This window comes from Salvelinus alpinus, chromosome 2 (assembly GCF_045679555.1).
Source record: "Salvelinus alpinus chromosome 2, SLU_Salpinus.1, whole genome shotgun sequence".
Classification (NCBI taxonomy): Eukaryota; Metazoa; Chordata; class Actinopteri; order Salmoniformes; family Salmonidae; genus Salvelinus; species Salvelinus alpinus.
The window spans coordinates 54,031,964-54,050,551 of NC_092087.1; the positions used below are offsets into that span (position 1 = coordinate 54,031,964).

The 18,588-nt window shown below is 44.7% G+C and overlaps 1 protein-coding gene across 3 annotated transcripts in view; it reads left to right on the forward strand.

Moving 5' to 3' along the window:
* LOC139564866 (vitamin D3 receptor B) overlaps positions 1 to 18,588 on the forward strand; it is a 69,910-nt gene that overhangs the window by 39,852 nt on the left and 11,470 nt on the right. For all 3 annotated transcript variants that reach the window (XM_071384714.1, XM_071384706.1, XM_071384722.1), the window contains exons 5-9: positions 3,994 to 4,178; positions 8,783 to 8,882; positions 11,162 to 11,342; positions 13,191 to 13,342; positions 16,610 to 16,726. In XM_071384714.1, the coding sequence (XP_071240815.1) occupies positions 3,994 to 4,178; positions 8,783 to 8,882; positions 11,162 to 11,342; positions 13,191 to 13,342; positions 16,610 to 16,726 (735 nt within the window). The remainder of the gene's footprint in view (positions 1 to 3,993; positions 4,179 to 8,782; positions 8,883 to 11,161; positions 11,343 to 13,190; positions 13,343 to 16,609; positions 16,727 to 18,588) is intronic.

The following is an 18,588-nucleotide window of genomic DNA, read 5'->3' on the forward strand; positions in this document are numbered from 1 at the left end:
AATGTCAGCCATTCGGGGGAATAAGGCAAAACTGACCTAAGACCAGCATGATTAAGGAATGTGGGTGTATGAGCTCAGCTTCCCTTTTCCCAAATCTTACCATCAGCTTTTAGGGAGTATAATGCAAAACTGACCGTAGAGCACTGCCTAGGGGAAACCTTATCCCATTCCTCCTTCCTCATCTCTACCATCAGAATTGCTTGGTTTCTTTTTGACTGATAGAGGATAGCCTTGCAGATTAAAGAAGTGTTTCTTAATCCTGGTCCTGGAGACCCAAAAAGGGTGCACATTCTTGTTTTTGCCATAGCACTACACACCTGATTCAAATAATCAACTCGTCATCAGTAGTGGAATCAGGTGTGTAGTGCTAGGGCAAAAACAAGAATGTGCACCCAGGACCAGGACTAAGAAACACGAGGTTTGAGCCACGGAATCATGTGGTGTTGTCCTACCGAGGTATAAGATCAGACATACACATGATCGCACAAAGAAAAATGGCATTTTACTCTGACGAGCACCACAGGAAGACATTTATTTTCAGCCGGTTGTAAGGCAAATACACTCGTTTTCCTCCATGAGTGGCTGAATGACCTCTTGAATTATGAACCGATCTCTTGAACCATGACGATGTGTGTGTTGAAAAGAGTAGGACGTGCACTAAGGAGAGAGATGTGCTTCGATCAGTCTGTTGTTAGGCAACTGTTGACGGTGTGTAATGACACACCGATTAACAGGAAATAATTCAGCCACTCTTGGAGGAAAATGGGAATTCAAATGAAATAAGGCTCCTTTCCTCTTAGAAGCAAATACGTGTCAGCTTTAAAACATGTATTAGCGTGCCAATAGCAATAACAATAACAAGCACACGCACACACTGGACACATATCACAGTGCCATCTACCCCCCCCCCCCCATGCCTGTAGAGCACAAGGCAGGCACACACAGTATAGTGTTTGTTATATACCAATAGTGTTACACAACGTTGGGACTCCTTGGTCAAGTCCTTCTAGGCCGTTGCCCTCATGAGAATGTTTATAATGTCCACTAGAAGTACTATATTGTTCTGGGAGAGCCTGTACATCATGTGCCCATCTGAACTTTAGACACCTGCTGATGTTTTGGCCACGCTTCAATCCAATGGACTGTTTGTTTTCAGAGTCCGTAAATAGAAGGTTTGGTCGTTCTGTTGTTTTCTCGTGAAATCCGGATATTGTCCAGGCGGGTGTTTAGAATTTTGTATTTGAAGCAGGGGTTGGTTCCGGATGTTGTTCTCCCCCTGAGATTGAACTGTGAATTCCCGGAGAGTGACGCCACCGCTCCGAACACTGTACATGAATGGGAGCCATTGGAATGCACTTATGCTGCTGCTGCTGCTCTCGGAGCTGCTGCTGCATGGACAACAACATGTTGTAGTGCGGAGCGGAGTGTGAGCTAATTCAGTGGCTGGGGCAACAACAGGCGGAACGGAACGGAGACAATGCGTGCTGTGTTGACGACAGCACTAAGGGAGTCTTTTTACGGACACCCCCCTGACAACAACAAGCCCCTCCGATGCGGCCGCCGCGGCAGCCTCATCACATCGTAGAGCACACGCTGGCTTGTGCTTGTGTACACACACACACTTACATACGCTGGTTCTGACACACACGCAGCATCAGTGTTAACATCTCTATTTTGCCTATGTCCCAATTAGGGCTGGAGGATATATCGTGAATACCGGTTTACCAGTATGAATCCACATGCCTATATGGATTTTTACAAAACCATCTAAACTCAGCAAAAAAAGGAACGTCCTCTCGCTGTCAAACTTAACATGTGTAAATATTTGTGTGAACATAACAAGATTCATCAACTAAGACATAATCTGAACAAGTTCCACAGACATATGACTAACAGAAATTGAATAATGTGTCCCTGAACAAAGGGGGGGTTAAAATCTAAAGTCAGTATCTGGTGTGGCCACCAGCTGCATTAAGTACTGCAGTGCATCTCCTCCTCGTGGACTGCACCAGATTTCCCAGTTCTTGCTGTGGGATGTTACCCCACTCTTCCACCAAGGCACCTGCAAGTTCCCGGACATTTCTGGCGGGAATTGCCCTAGCCCTCACCCTCCGATCAAACAGGTCCCAGACGTGCTCAATGGGATTGGGATCCAGGCTCTTTGCTGGCCATGGCAGAACACTGACATTCCTGTCTTGCAGGAAATCACGCACAGAACGAGCAGTATGGCTGGTGGCATTGTCATGCTGGAGGGTCATGTCAGGATGAGCCTGCAGGAAGGGTACCACGTGAGGGAGGAGGATGTCTTCCCTGTAACGCACAGCATGGAGATTGCCTGCAATGACAACAAGCTCAGTCCGATGATGCTGTGACACACCGCCCCAGACCATGACGGACCCTCCACCTCCAAATTGATCCCGCTCCAGAGTACAGGCCTCGGTGTACGATAAATGCGAAACCGACCATCACCCCTGGTGAGACAAAACCACGACTGGTCAGAGAAGAGCACTTTTTGCCAGTCCTGTCTGGTCCAGCGACGGTAGGTTTGTGCCCATAGTCAACGTAGTTGCCGGTGATGTCTGGTGAGGACCTGCCTTACAACAGGCCTACAAGCCCTCAGTCCAGCCTCTCTCAGCCTATTGCGGACAGTCTGAGCAATGATGGAGGGATTGTGCGTTCCTGGATTAACTCGGGCTGTTGTTGTTGCCATCCTGTAACTGTCCCGCAGGTGTGATGTTCAGATGTACCGATCCTGTGCAGGTGTTGTTACACGTGGTCTGCCACTGCGAGGATGATCAGCTGTCCGTCCTGTCTCCCTGTAGCGCTGTCTTGCCCTGGCCACATCTGCAGTCTCCTCATCTCCTCATGCCTCCTTGCAGCATGCCTAAGGCACATTCACGCAGATGAGCAGGGACCCTGGGCATCTTTATTTTGGTGTTTTTCAGAGTCAGTAGAAAGGCCTCTTTAGTGTCCTAAGTTTTCATAACTGTGACCTTAATTGCCTACCTACCATACCACAGGTGCATGTTCATTAATTGTTTATGGTTCATTGAACACGCATGGGAAACCGTGTTTAAACCCTTTACAATGAAGATTTTTGAAGTTATTTGTATTTTTACGAATTATCTTTGAAAGACAGGGTCCTGAAAAAATGATGTTTCTTTTTTTGCTGAGTTTGTAATGATATTTTGATACAATGCTAAATTAAATGAAAATATATACAAATTATAACATTTCACTGTCAGTTTTGTCCAAGTTTGTTTCAGTGTAAAACCATCTTAATGGAGAAAGATCATTTAAATCACTTCAAATTAGGTTTTTGCTATTCTTGGATCATGCACGAATCATAAAAACACATTTAAAACTTGTATTTTTCAGAAACATTGAATACAGTCAAATACCACCATACCGTCAAAAATGAGAAAAATATTGCGATATGATATTTTGGTCATATCGCCCTAGTCCCAATAATTTCAGTCTGATATACTCATGGTGACATCTCCATTCCTCACTTTCTGTCGCACCACTTTTTTCTTTTGAGCTCCTCCCTCTCTTTTAAGCCCAGTCAAAAGTCAGCTTTTCCTGTGTTTTATGTTGTACAGTAGAACATCTGATGAAACTAACACTGTAAAAGTGTGGGGGGGGGAAATATCTGTGTAATTTTCTGATAGTTGCCGGGTGAAAATACAATCTACATTGGACTGTCAGCATGACGTCACCATGCGTTAAATTGGTAAATAGACCAATAAAGAGAGTTCTGCCAATTACAGCTACTTTTCAGTTTTCTCCTTTCCACTCCTAGACAGTCCTAGCAAAATTCTTGCTTGAGAAATCTACAGTAAGGTACTTAATTGTTACCCAGAAATGATTTATATTGATATAAAAACTACGGCATTTGGGCACATTTTCTTTTTCTTTAACCCTTTCTCTCTCTCTCTCTCTAATCCTTTTTCATAACCCTGATCTCTCTCCTTCTAAACCTCTTTCTCCCAGTCATTCTGACAGACGAGGAGGTGCAGAGGAAGAAGGATCTGATCCAACGGAGGAAGGATGAGGAGGCGCAGAGGGAGGCGCAGCGACCCCGGCTGAGCGAGGAGCAGAGCCAGGTCATCGCCACGCTGGTGGATGCTCACCACAAGACCTACGACGACTCCTACTCCGACTTCAACCGCTTCAGGGTCCGTGTCCACTCCGTAACACCAGCCTCCACTCCGTAACACCAGCCTCCCCTCCGTAACACCAGCCTCCCCTCCGAAACACCAGCCTCCCCTCCGTAACACCAGCCTCCCCTCCGTAACACCAGCCCCCCCTCCGTAACACCAGCCTCCCCTCCGTAACACCAGCCTCCACTCCGTAACACCAGCCTCCACTCCGTAACACCAGCCTCCACTCCGTAACACCAGCCTCCACTCTGTTACACAAGTCTCCACTCCGTAACACCAGACTGAACTCTATAATACCAGCCTTCACTCTCTAATACCTGTCTTCACTTAATGACACTAGTCTCTGACCTGTAACACTAGTATTCACGCTAAAGCACAGTTTCCACTCTCTACCACCAGTCTCTACTCCATTACACCAGTGCCAACTCTGTTACACTAGTGTCAACTCCACTAGTGTAACACCATACTCCACTTCCTAACACCACTCTTATTTCAATTGTCCACAGATAAGCCCTACCCTGATACTATTTGCTACTCTGCCAGCATCCATCATGTTACACAACACCCACTGCAGTATCTCTTTCTATACAACTGACATTTCCTGCTCCAGGGTCGGTGTCAATGATGTAGACGCTGTATGTTAGAGTCCGTGTCCACTCCATTTCTTCACTCCCAGTCTCCCCCCTCCTGCAAATACCACTTCTTCTCTGGTATCTGGACTTCTGCGCCCCGTAGCATAGACTTAACTCCCACTCGGTCACCTCAGTGACGTCATTCGCGTTGGAAGTCAGACCACTCCATAACTTAATTTCTGCCTTTTATTTACCGTAGGACAATTTATTTCCCTATCAAGGAACTTACAGATTGAAGTATACTGGACATACAGTCATACAAATTGACTGTTTGCCTGCACAATATTGCCAGATTAGATTGCCGTTTATTGTCCCACAAGAAGAATCTTAGCTCTCCTCACACAAACCACATGGTAAATGCAGCAAGAATCAAACAACAGTAACAGTCAGACACCTACACCGCCCCACACCTACACCTATATAGGAGGAAGCTACATTGAAGTGATCATCATGGTTCTAGCTCCAGGGATGAAACTCCCGAAGTGTGCAGTGTGACATTTAATTGTCCAGTGGTCAGTGACACACACTATATTGAGTACACGTGGTCTTGTACGGCTCAGTTGGTAGTAGAGCTTTCCCCGACTAAAAAAGTATTGGTTGACCGGAAGTCATCTGTTCTTTCGACCGATCGATTGGTCAACATTTTTAAAAGTGTATTTTTACATACGGTGCCTTCGGAAAGTATTCAGACCCCTTTCACTTTTTCCACAATTTGTTACATTCTACACACAAAACCCCATGATGACAAAGTGAAAACAGATTTTTTGATTTTTTTGCAGATGGATAAAAAATCAACAGAAGTACCTTATTCCACATTTTGTTACGTTACAGCCTTATTCTAAAATGGATTAAATAAAAAATTATTTAATTGATTAAATTGTTTTTTCCACTCATTAATCTACAAACAATAGCCCATAATTACAAAGCAAAAACTGTTTTTTACACATTTTTTACAATTTATAAAAATGTTTTTACATAAGTATTCAGACCCTTTACTCAGTACTTTGTTGAAGCACCTTTGGCAGCGATTACAGCCTCGATTTTTCTTGGGTATGACACTACAAGCTTGGCACACCTGTATTTGGGGAGTTTCTCCCATTCTTCTCTGCAGATCCTCTCAAGCGCTGTCAGGTTGGATGGGGAGCGTTGCTGCACAGCTATTTTCAGGTCTCTCCAGAGATGTTTGATCAGGTTCATGTCTGGGCTCTAGCTGGGCCACTCAAGGACATTCAGAGACTTGTTCCGAAGCCACTCCTGCGTTGTCTTGGCTGTGTGCTTAGGGTCGCTGTCCTGTTGGAAGGTGAACCTTCGCCCCAGTCTGAGGTCCTGAGCGCTCCTGAGCAGGTTTTCATTAAGGATCTCTCTGTACTTTGCTCCGTTCATATTTGCCTCGATCCTGACTAGTCTCCCAGTGCCTGCCTCTAAAAAACATCCCCACAGCATGATGCTGCCACCAGCATGCTTCCCTGTAGGGATGGTGCCAGGTTTCCTCCAGACGTGACGCTCAGAAGTTCAATCTTGGTTTTATCAGATCAGAGAATCTTGTTTAAGTGCCTTTTGGCTAACTCCAAGCGGGCTGTCATGTGCCTTTTACTGAGGAGTGGCTTCCGTCTGGCCACTCTACCATAAAGGCCTGATTGGTGGAGTGCTGCAGAGATGGTTGTCCTTCTGGAAGGTTCTCTCATCTCCACAGAGGAACCCTAGAGCTCTGTCAGAGTGACCATCGTGTTCTTGTGGTCACCTCCCTGACCAAGGCACTTCTCCCCCGATTGCTCAGTTTGGCTGGGCGGCCAGCTCTAGGAAGGGTCTTGGTGGTTCCAAACTTCTTCCAATTAAGAATGATGGAGGCCACTGTGTTCTTGGGGACCTTTAATGCTGCAGAAAGGTTTTGCTACCCTTCCCCAGATCTGTGCCTCAACACAATCTGCGGCAATTCCTTCGACTTCATGGCTTGGTTTTTGCTCTTGACATGCACTTTCAACTGTGGGACCTTATATAGACAGATGTGTGCCTTTCCAAATCATGTCCAATCAATTGAATTTACCATAGGTGGACTCCAAGTTGTAGAAACATCTCAAGGATGATCAATGAAAACAGGATACACGTGAGCTCAATTTTGAGTCTCATAGCAAAGGGTCTGAATACTTATGTGAAAAAGGGAAGGGGTCTGATTACTTTCCGAATGCACTGTATATACAGTGGGGAGAACAAGTATTTGATACACTGCCGATTTTGCAGGTTTTCCTACTTACAAAGCATGTAGAGGTCTGTCATTTTTATCATAGGTACACTTCAACTGTGAGAGACGGAATCTAAAACAAAAATCCAGAAAATCACATTGTATGATTTTTAAGTAATTAATTTGCATTTTATTGCATGACATAAGTATTTGATCACCTACCAACCAGTAAGAATTCCGGCTCTCACAGACCTGTTAGTTTTTCTTTAAGAAGCCCTCCTGTTCTCCACTCATTACCTGTATTAACTGCACCTGTTTGAACTCGTTACCTGTATAAAAGACACCTGTCCACACACTCAATCAGACAGACTCCAACCTCTCCACAATGGCCAAGACCAGAGAGCTGTGTAAGGACATCAGGGATAAATTGTAGACCTGTACAAGGCTGGGATGGGCTACAGGACAATAACCAAGCAGCTTGGTGAGAAGGCAACAACTGTTGGCACAATTATTAGAAAATGGAAGAAGTTCAAGATGACGGTCAATCACCCTCGGTCTGGGGCTCCATGCAAGATCTCACCTCGTGGGGCATCAATGATCATGAGGAATGTGAGGGATCAGCCCAGAACTACACGGCAGGACCTGGTCAATGACCTGAAGAGAGCTGGGACCACAGTCTCAAAGAAAACCATTAGTAACACACTACGCCGTCATGGATTAAAATCCTGCAGCGCACGCAAGGTCCCCCTGCTCAAGCCAGCGCATGTCCAGGCCCGTCTGAAGTTTGCCAATGACCATCTGGATGATCCAGAGGAGGAATGGGAGAAGGTCATGTGGTCTGATGAGACAAAAATAGAGCTTTTTGCTCTAAACTCCACTCGCCGTGTTTGGAGGAATAGAAGGATGAGTACAACCCCAAGAACACCATCCCAACCGTGAAGCATGGAGGTGGAAACATCATTCTTTGGGGATGCTTTTCTGCAAAGGGGACAGGACGACTGCACCGTATTGAGGGGAGGATGGATGGGGCCATGTATCGCGAGATCTTGACCAACAACCTCCTTCCCTCAGTAAGAGCATTGAAGATGGGTCGTGGCTGGGTCTTCCAGCATGACAACGACCCGAAACACACAGCCAGGGCAACTAAGGAGTGGCTCCGTAAGAAGCATCTCAAGGTCCTGGAGTGGCCTAGCCAGTCTCCAGACCTGAACCCAATAGAAAATCTTTGGAGGGAGCCGAAAGTCCGTATTGCCCAGCGACAGCCCCGAAACCTGAAGGATCTGGAGAAGGTCTGTATGGAGGAGTGGGCCAAAATCCCTGCTGCAGTGTGTACAAACCTGGTCAAGACCTACAGGAAACGTATGATCTCTGTAATTGCAAACTAAGGTTTCTGTACCAAATATTCAGTTCTGCTTTTCTGATGTATCAAATACTTATGTCATGCAATAAAATGCAAATTAATTACTTAAAAATCATACAATGTGATTTTCTGGATTTTTGTTTTAGATTCCTTCTCTCACAGTTGAAGTGTACCTATGATAAAAATTACAGACCTCTACATGCTTTGTAAGTAGGAAAACCTGCAAAATTGTCAGTGTATCAAATACTTGTTCTCCCCACTGTATATATGCTACTGCTCGACTTAAAATCTTGGTTGACCAACAGCTTATCCACCAAACAATCGACCAGTCGACTAATTACGGTCAGCCTTAGTTGGTAGAGCATGGCGCTTGCAATGCCAGGATTGTGGTTTTGTTTTTATATTCATGTAAAAATGTATACTAAATGGTTTGTGTGTTTTCCTTTAGCCTCCGGTCCGAGAAGGCCCAGTGACACGCAGTGCCAGCAGAGCTGCCTCTCTCCACTCTCTATCTGATGCCTCATCTGACTCCTTCAGCCACTCTCCAGGTAAACACACGTCAGTGTGCTTCTAACAGCTTCGCTTCCTCCACTGTCCCTGTCCCCTTACTGGGCTTGAACCTGTGATCCTCTGATGGCAAACACGTGATGGCAAACAGTTGTGCTATAGAAAAATAATATTTTCGATAGCACCATTGGGAGCATTTCAAGCTAGCTGTGGAGTGAGCTTACAGCACATTCTTACTTCCGTTAGACATGCACACACACACACACACACACACACACACACACACACACACACACACACACACACACACACACACACACACACACAGAGAAAAAAATGGGAAAAGGTGAGCAATTCAGAATCAGATGGTGAAGCGGACACACAGAGAGGGAGATGGTGCAGATCACACAATTGGTGTTAGTTGTCATCAGTGATTGATTCCTGTGTGTTTGTGTGGGAGCTCACTCCTGTGTGTGTGTGTGTGTGTGTGTGTGTGTGTGTGTGTGTGTGTGTGTGTGTGTGTGTGTGTGTGTGTGTGTGTGTGTGTGTGTGTGTGTGTGTGTGTGTGTGTGTGTGTGTGTGTGTCAATCCCTCATGCGGTTTTACTCAGAATCTTCAGGGGTTTCTCAGGACACCCTGTAGACCTTCAGACCACAGTCTCCCATTAACACATCCGCTCATAATGAAATGAACTCACAGAGGGACATGGCCCTCACAGCCTGCGTTCCCTGGCTTCAAAAACAGTAAATCAAATCAAATTTTCTTTGTCATATGCACTGAATACAGTGAAATGCTTACTTACGAGCCCTAACCAACAATGCAGTACAAATAAGAATAATAAATAAAAGTAACAAGTACTTAAAGAGCAGCAGTAAAATAGAGTCAATGTGCGGGGACACCGGTTAGTCTAGGTAATTGAGGTAATATGTACATATAGGTAGAATTATTAAAGTAACTATGCATAGATGATAACAACAGAGAGTAGCCGCGGTGTAAAAGGGGGGGGGGGGGTCAATGCAAATAGTCTGCACATGGGGACAAAGATCGTACTTTTTGGAGAAATGTCCTCTGGTCTGACGAAACAAAAATAGAACTGTTTGGCCATAATGACCATCGTTATGTTTGGAGGAAAAATGGGAATGCTTGCAAGCCGAAGAACACCATCCCAACCGTGAAGCATGGGGGTGGCAGCATCATGTTGTGGGGGTGCTTTGCTGCAAGAGGGACTGGTGCACTTCACAAAATAGCTGGCATCATGAGGAGGAAAATTGTGGATATATTGAAGCAACATCTCAAGACATCAGTCAGGAAGTTAAAGCTTGGTCGCAAATGGGTCTTCCAAATGGACAATGACCCCAAGCATACTTCCAAAGTTGTGGCAAAATGGCTTAAGCACAACAAAGTCAGGGTATTGGAGTGGCCATCACAAAGCCCTGACCTCAATCCTATAGACAATTTGTGGGCAGAACTGAAAAAGCGTGTGTGAGCAAGGAGGCCTACAAACCTGACTCAGTTACACCAGCTCTGTCAGGAGGAATGGGCCAAAATTCACCCAACTTATTGTGGGAAGCTTGTGGAAGGCTGCCTGAAACGTTTGACCCAAGTTAAACAATATAAAGGCAATGCTACCAAATACTAATTGAGTGTATGTAAACTTCTGACCCACTGGGAATATGATGAAAGAAACAAAAGCTGAAATAAATAATTCTCTCTGCTATTATTCTGACATTTCACATTCTTAAAATAAAGTGGTGATCCTAATTGACCTAAGACAGGACATTTTTACTAGGATTAAATGTCAGGAATTGTGAAAAACTGAGTTTATATGTATTTGGCTAAGGTGTATGTAAACTTCCGACTTCAACTGTATCTCTACTCTGTTTCTCGATCATCTTTTTGTTGTATCTCTTTTTGTCTGTCACTCTACTTCTGTTTCTCTCTCTCTTACTCTTATCTAAGCTGTTTTCTGATGGTCACTGTGTTCCATTCCTCAATGAACAAACCTCGCTCTGTGTTGAGTCATTCATTCGATTTACATGTGAGTGGGTGGGTGTGTGTGTGTGTGTTGCGCATGTGTGTGTGTACGTGCGAGTGTGTGTGTGTGGTTTACCACAGTCTCCACGTTTTTTTTTTATCTGACTGACGTAGACGTTATGCTTCTTTCTTGTGTTTTCATGTTTTCACTCTTTCTCTGTCACTCTCTCCGTGTCCTCTTTCCCTTCATCAGCAGAATCTGATGGGAATGTTGTTTTTCTCCGAAGAGTTTTTAACTCATCTAATCTCTCTCCCACCCCTTCTCCTCCAACCTCCCTCCATATAGAGTCAGTGGACACTAAGCTGATGAACTTCAGTAACCTGCTGATGATGTACCAGGAGCAGGGGGGCAGCCCGGACTCCGACGACGACGGCTCCAAGCTCTCCATGCTGCCCCACCTGGCCGACCTGGTCAGCTACAGCATCCAAAAGGTCATTGGCTTCGCCAAGATGATCCCTGGCTTCAGGTGGGTGGAGGGCTGAGTGGGGTAAGAGGGGTGGGTGGGTGGATTAGGTAGGGGATGAGGGGATAGCAAGGGGGGGTAAATGTGTGTGTGTGTGTGGAGGGAGGGGTTGTACTTTACATTGTGTGCTCGTTTTTTGGAGAGAGAGAGATTGTGTGCGTTCGTGTGTTTGTGTGTGTTCCTACAATGTGCACAGAAAAACAATGTGTATATGTGCACATCCAATATGAGTTAAAGCATGATGAAAATGAAAATCTATTTAACTCTACGCGGCATGAATGTGAACAAAGCCTTTGTTTGTGTGTTTACTCGTTTAAGTGTTCTGTGTTCCTACAAACAAGGACAAGTGTGCCTACACATGCAATTATTTCTGTTATCTTTTGTTATCAGCATCTGATATCTGTCCTACACATGACGCGAGTGGCTGTCGTCACAGTAACCTTAGGCGTGTGTGTGGTCGTCACTGTGTACATTCTGTCTTCACCCCCCTCCCCCGGGTGGCAGAGTAAAGTGAGGTCGAGGACACAGTAACGGGCATTGTTAGTAATGATCACGTAAGCTGTCTTCTGACCCAAGAAGAGCTTTGAGCTTAAAGGCTTGTCACTGCGCTACAATTAATGTTACAAAGCCATTGCTTCTCGAAGACTATAATACACATTATGAATGTCTTACTACAACTGAATCGAAGGTTGTATTACTCACATGTTTTTGCTGTCTTTTGAGTCTTTGTTAACAAGCTATACAAACAGTACGGCTTCGATATGTTGAAAACTAGTTCTTGCATCCATAGCGCCGTTTATCTATTTGAGAGTGGTTCTTTCTCAAGCCCCGTCCCTCAGCTTAAAGCAAGCCTAGCGGCAGGGACAGGCTGTCGAAATGACAGCTTGCACCTTTAACATCACACTAAAGATGTGATTGGTTGATTAGGTCGAAGGTCACATTGCGTCAGTAAAAGAACTCGGGGGTCTTCAGTACGTTTACCCTGAAATAGTACAAAGAATACAAACAAATCCTCAAAATAAATAACATGTTCAATTAAATTCTACACAACTTCATTTTTCCCCTCAGGGGCTATAATATCTACTGATCGCAGCTCATTAGCCATGATGGATATACACGTTTCTGGGGAAACTCGTAACACCTGCCATGACGGATATGACAGAGTTTGTGACGGATATGACATAGGAGTTCCTGCGGAAACTCTTAACTTCTGCCGTGACAGATATGGCATGTCGGGTTGTTGTTTTTTCACCCGACAACACAAGGCCTGTTGTCGTACAGTGTTTGCTCCTGTTGGTGCATGTCGAGTTTGCCAACAGAGGCCATCGCTCAGTGTCATGGAGGTCATGGAAAGGGGCCTGTCTTTCCTGGATGTCATTATTCCCTCTGTCTGTGTGTGTGTGTGTGCGTGCGTGCGTGCGTGCGTGCGTGCGATACAGCGCCTTACAACTCTAGACAATTATTTATCTCGATTGCACAACACAACTGCTCAGACTAATGGGTATACATCTTTGGTAACTCAATGACAGGGTTGCAAAACCGCCTACATGAACATGACATGAACTTCCTTCTATCACCACTTGTGAGTGGAGTTTATAAAGGTGTTAAGAATAGCCAATAGCCATCTTGTGCCCCATCTACCTAAAGTGTTACCAGATCCTTCCACTATTTACCCACTATAGCGAGATCTAGATCTATAGCGAGACCCCAGCCTTTTAACTTAACCCCTGTCGGACCATTAGCCCACTGTGCGACTGGAGCGACAGAAAGGCTCGTTTCTGTTTCCCGCTGCAAAATCTTTTTTTCCGCGCTGCGCACTAATGAACACACCCCTGGTTGTCATCCTTCCAGGGAGCTGACGGCTGAGGACCAGATTGCCTTGCTCAAGTCGAGTGCCATCGAGGTGATAATGCTGCGCTCCAACCAGTCCTTCAACCTGGAGGACATGTCCTGGAGCTGCGGAGGGCCCGACTTCAAGTACTGCGTCAACGACGTCACTAAAGGTACGAGACCGAGGCAGGCTAGCACACACATGTATGTGTGTGCAGACCTTGAGACCTTGAGATCGACACAGACAAAATGTGCAGTCAAAACCATTCTACTCTGTCAACGATGGCACGAGCACACACACAAACACCAGTCATTTCGGCTTAGAGGACATGTTCTGAAACGGTGGCGGACACCACTTTACCACACTCACACACACTCACTTGACAACCATTGCTGCCACTGAAGGTGAGCGAGAAAGGGTAACAAAAATGCACTCCATTTGTGCAGGCACAACACACACAGATACACACTCCAATATACTCTCCAGTACCATGTCCCGTGGCCTTCCTATCATGACTGTGTGTCAGTTCCGCCAGGACAGCTGAAATGGAGTGTAACACACTTTGGCACGTGTACCTATAAGCACGTACTCTCACACACACCGTACACCAATCCGCAGACCCTCAAGGCACGGCATTCATTTGCCTTTCAAACAAGCCTCTGGTATTTTAACAGATCGACCGAAGAATGTCACTCTAGGCCAAGACACGCTCACAAAGCGTCTGGTCTCTCACAGAACGAATTTGGTTTTGTTCTAGAAGACAAACCCAAGTTAGCCATGGCATCTCTGTGGCTGACCAGTCAATTGGAGTTTTAGTCAGGCTCGACAGCAAATTAGCCAGACTTTTCCTGAAAACAAGCGTTGTACCCATTTTATTTTCACTCCAAATGATGCTGTTGTTGTTGTTCCGTAGCTAGTTACTTTGTCAGCTTTTGTCTAGCGACACTCCATTCTCCTTTGTTACAAGGCGATTTGAATAAGCAGGCTATGATTGTTAACCAGCTGCAGTGTTATTCAATAGAAGTAAATAGAGATAATGAATAACTAACAATTAATTAAACAATTGATAACACATAAGTATACTTTTTGGTTGTGAAGTTGGCAACTTGCTTTTTTCTCATTTTCCTTTTGTCATGATCCAAAGCAGACAGCCAGGAGACATGTAGTTGCATTTAACACCTAACTAAAGTGAACTGAGGTGAACTATACGTTTCCGTCTACAACGATAATCCATTTCTTATCTCATGAAACCACACAAATCCTTAGTGTTAGGGAAACCATATGAAAGCCGTAAGATCAATAATTGGAAGTGAACCCATACATCTTTGAAAATGGCATTGAGAGGAGTGTTAGGGAAACCATAATCAACAGTTCTTTGTTATCTGGGCCCTTGTAATCTAGGAGCGCTAAACTAGGATCAGTTTGGCCTTTTAAATTAGAATGAATAAGAGACATACAATGAACAAAAATATAAACGCAACATGCAACAATTTCAAAGGTTTTACTGAGTTACAGTTCATATAAGGAAATCAGTCAATTGAAATACATTCATTAGGCCCTAGTCTATGGATTCCACATGACTGGGAATACAGATATGCATCTGTTGGTCACAGATACCTTAAATAAAAGGTAGGGGTGCGGATCAGAAAACCAGTCAGTATCTGGTGTGACCACCATTTGCCTCCTTCGTTTAGAGTTGAACAGGCTGTTGAGTGTGGCCTGTGGAATTGTTGTTCCACTTCTCTCCAATGGACGTGCGAAGTTGCCGCATATTGATGAGAACTGTAACACGTTGTCGTACACGTCGATCCAGAGCATCCCAAACATGCTCAATGGGTGACATATCTGGTGCAGGCCATGGAAGAACTGGGACATTTTCAGCTCCATGAAGCTGTGTGTTATCATGCTGAAACATGAAGTGATGGCAGCGGATTAATGGCACAACAATGTGCCTCCGGATCTCGTCACAGTACCTCTGTGCATTCAAATTGCCATCAATAAAATGCAATTGTGTTTGTTGTCAGTAGCTTATTCATGCCCATACCATAACCCTACCGCACTCTATTCAAAACGTTGACATCAGCAAACCGGTCGCCCACACGACACCATACACACTGACTGCCATCTGCCCAGTACAATTGAAACAGGAATAAATCTGTGAAGAGCACACTTCTCTAGCGTGCCAGTGGCCATCGAAGATGAGCATTTGCCTATTAAAGTCGGTTACGACGCCGAACTGCAGTCTGCTCAAGACCCTGGTGGGGATGACGAGCATGCAGATGAGTTTCTGACAGTTTGTGCAGAAATCCTTCGCTTAAGCAAGCCCACGGTTTCATCAGCTGTCCATGTGGCTGGTCTCATACGATCCCGCTTGTTAAGAGGCCGGATGTGGAGGTCCTGGGCTTGCGTGGTTACATGTGGTCTGCAGTTGAGGGGCCGGTTGGACGTACTGCCAAATTCTCTAAAACTACATTGGACTTGGCTTATGGTAGAGAAATTAACATTCTGACAGCAGCTCTAGTAGACATTCCTGCAGTCAGCATGCCAATTGCATGCTCCCTCAATACTTGAGACATCTGTGGCATTGTGCTGTGTGAGAAAACGTCACATTTTATAGTGGCCTTTTATTGTCCCCCGCACAAGGTGCACCTGTGTAATGATCATGCTGTTTAATCAGCTTCTTGATATGCTACACCTGTCAGGTGGATGGATTATCTTAGCAAATGAGAAATGCTCACTAGCAGGGATGTAAACAAATCTGTGCACAACATTTTAAAGACATTTTATTTCAGTTCATGAAACATGGGACCAACACTTTACATGTTGCGTTTATATTTTTTTGTTCAGTGTAGATATACTGTATAATATATCACATAAATTATATAAATCTAAATCCATTTCTTATCTCACAAAACCACACAAATCCTTAGTGTTAGGCAAACAATATAATGAGAGATACAGTACCAGTCAAAAGTTTGGACAAACCTACTCATTCAAGGGTGTTTCTCTATTTTTACTATTTTATACATTGCAGAATAACAGTATAATAATAGTGAAGACATCAAAACTATGAAAAAACACATACGGAACCAAAAAAGTGTTAAACAAATCCAAATATATTTTATATTTGAGATTCTTCAAAGTAGCCACCCTTTTGCCTTGATGACAGCTTTGCACACTCTTAATAAAAATAAAAACCTTTGAATGAGTAGGTGTGTCCAAACGTTTGACTGGTACTGTATATCGTGATTGTTATCTGATCTGATTGACGATGTGTGTGTGTGTGTGTGTGTGTGTGTGTGTGTGTGTGTGTGTGTGTGTGTGTGTGTGTGTGTGTGTGTGTGTGTGTGTGTGTGTGTGTGTGTGTGTGTGTGTGTGTGTGTGTGTGTGTGTGTGTGTGTGTGTGTGTGTGTGTGTGTGTGTGTGTTGTCTCCTGCAGCGGGCCACACTCTGGAGCTGCTGGAGCCTCTGGTCAAATTCCAGGTTGGCCTGAAGAAACTCAACCTCCACGAGGAGGAACACGTGCTGCTCATGGCCATCTGCCTACTCTCCCCAGGTACACGCTGACACTGGGTGTGTGTAGTGTGTGTGTGTCTGTCATGAATTGTTTATGTGAGTCTGCTTGTTTTTGTGAGGATCAGTTAGCTTGTGTGGGGGGGGGGGGTTGTGTGTCTTTGTGCTGAAGTTCACACACCTGTGCATGTGTGTATATTTTGTACATTTTCGTCAGTGAGGTTGACGATAACATGTGCATATACAGTGCATTCGGAAAGTATTCAGACCCCTTGACTTTTTCCACATTTTGTTACGTTACAGCCTTATTCTGAAATGGATTAAATCAATTGTTTCCCTCATCAATCTACACACAATATGCCATAATGACAAAGCGATAACAGGTGGTTAGAAATGTTTGTACATTTCTTACAAATAAAAACAGAAATATTATTTACATAAGTATTCAGACCCGTTCCTATAAGACTCAAAATTGAGCTCAGGTGCATCCTATTTCCATTGATCATCGTTGAGATGATTCTACAACTTGATTGGAGTCCATCTTTGGTAAATTCAATTGATTGGACATGATTTGGAAAGGCACGCACTTGTCTCCATAAGGTCCCACAGTTGACAGTGCATGTCAGAGCAGAAACCAAGTCATGAGGTCAAAGGAATTGAAGGTCCCCGAGAGCACAGTAGCCTCCATCATTCTTAAATGGAAGAAGTTTCAAACCACCAAGACTCTTCCTAGAGCTGGCCGCCCGGCCAAACTGAGCAATCGGGGGAGAAGGGCCTTGGTCAGGGAGGTGACCAAGAACCCGATGATCACTCTGACAGAGCTCTAGAGTTCCTCTGGGGAGATGGGAGAAGGACAACCATCTCTGCAGCACTCCACCAATCAGGCCTTTATGGTAAAGTGGCCAGACGGAAGCCACTCCTCAGTAAAAGGCACATGACAGCCCACTTGGAGTTTGCCGAAAGGCAGCTAATGTCCTTGAAGACCATGAGAAACAAGATTCTCTGGTCTGATGAAACCAAGATTGAACTCTTTGACTTGAATGTCAAGTGTCACGTCTGGAGTAAATCTGGCACCATCCCTACGGTGAAGCATGGTGGTGGCAGGTACTGGGAGACAAGTCAGGATCTCGGGAAAGATGAACGGAGGCGAAGTACAGAGAGATCCTTGATGAAAACCTGCTCCAGAGCGCTCAGACTGGGGCGAAGGTTCACCTTCCAACAGGACAATGACCCTAAGCACACAGCCAAGACAACGTAGGAGTGGCTTTGAATGACCTTGAGTGGCCCAGCCAGAACCTGGACTTGAACCCGATCAAACATCTCTGGAGAAACCTGAAAAAAGCTGTGTAACGACACTCCCATCCAACCTGACAGAGCTTGAGAGGATCTACGGAGAAGAATGGGAGAAACTCCCCAAATACAGGTGTGCCAAGCTTGTAGCGTCATACCCAAGAAGACACTGTAATCTGGCTGTAATCGCTGCCAAAGGTGCTTCAAGTACTGAGTAAGGGGTCTGAATACTTATGTAAATGTGATATTTACATTTTACATTTGCAAAAATGTGTAAAAACCTGTTTTTGCTTTGTCATTATGGGGTATTATGTGTGATTATAATTTTTTTAAATCCATTTTAGAATAAGGCTGTAACGTATCAAAATATGGAAAAAGTCAAGCGGTCTGAATACTTTCTGAATGCACTGTACGTGCATGCACTACGTGCCTGTATTTGTACATTAATATGAATCAATTTCTTGTCTCATGAATTCCTTAGTGTCTGTATATACACTGAGTATACAAAAACATTAGGAACAGCTTACAAATATTGATTTTCACCCCCTTTTGCCCTCAGAACAGCATCAATTTGGGTCAAGTTTGCTGGATGTCCTTTGGGTGGTGGACCATTCT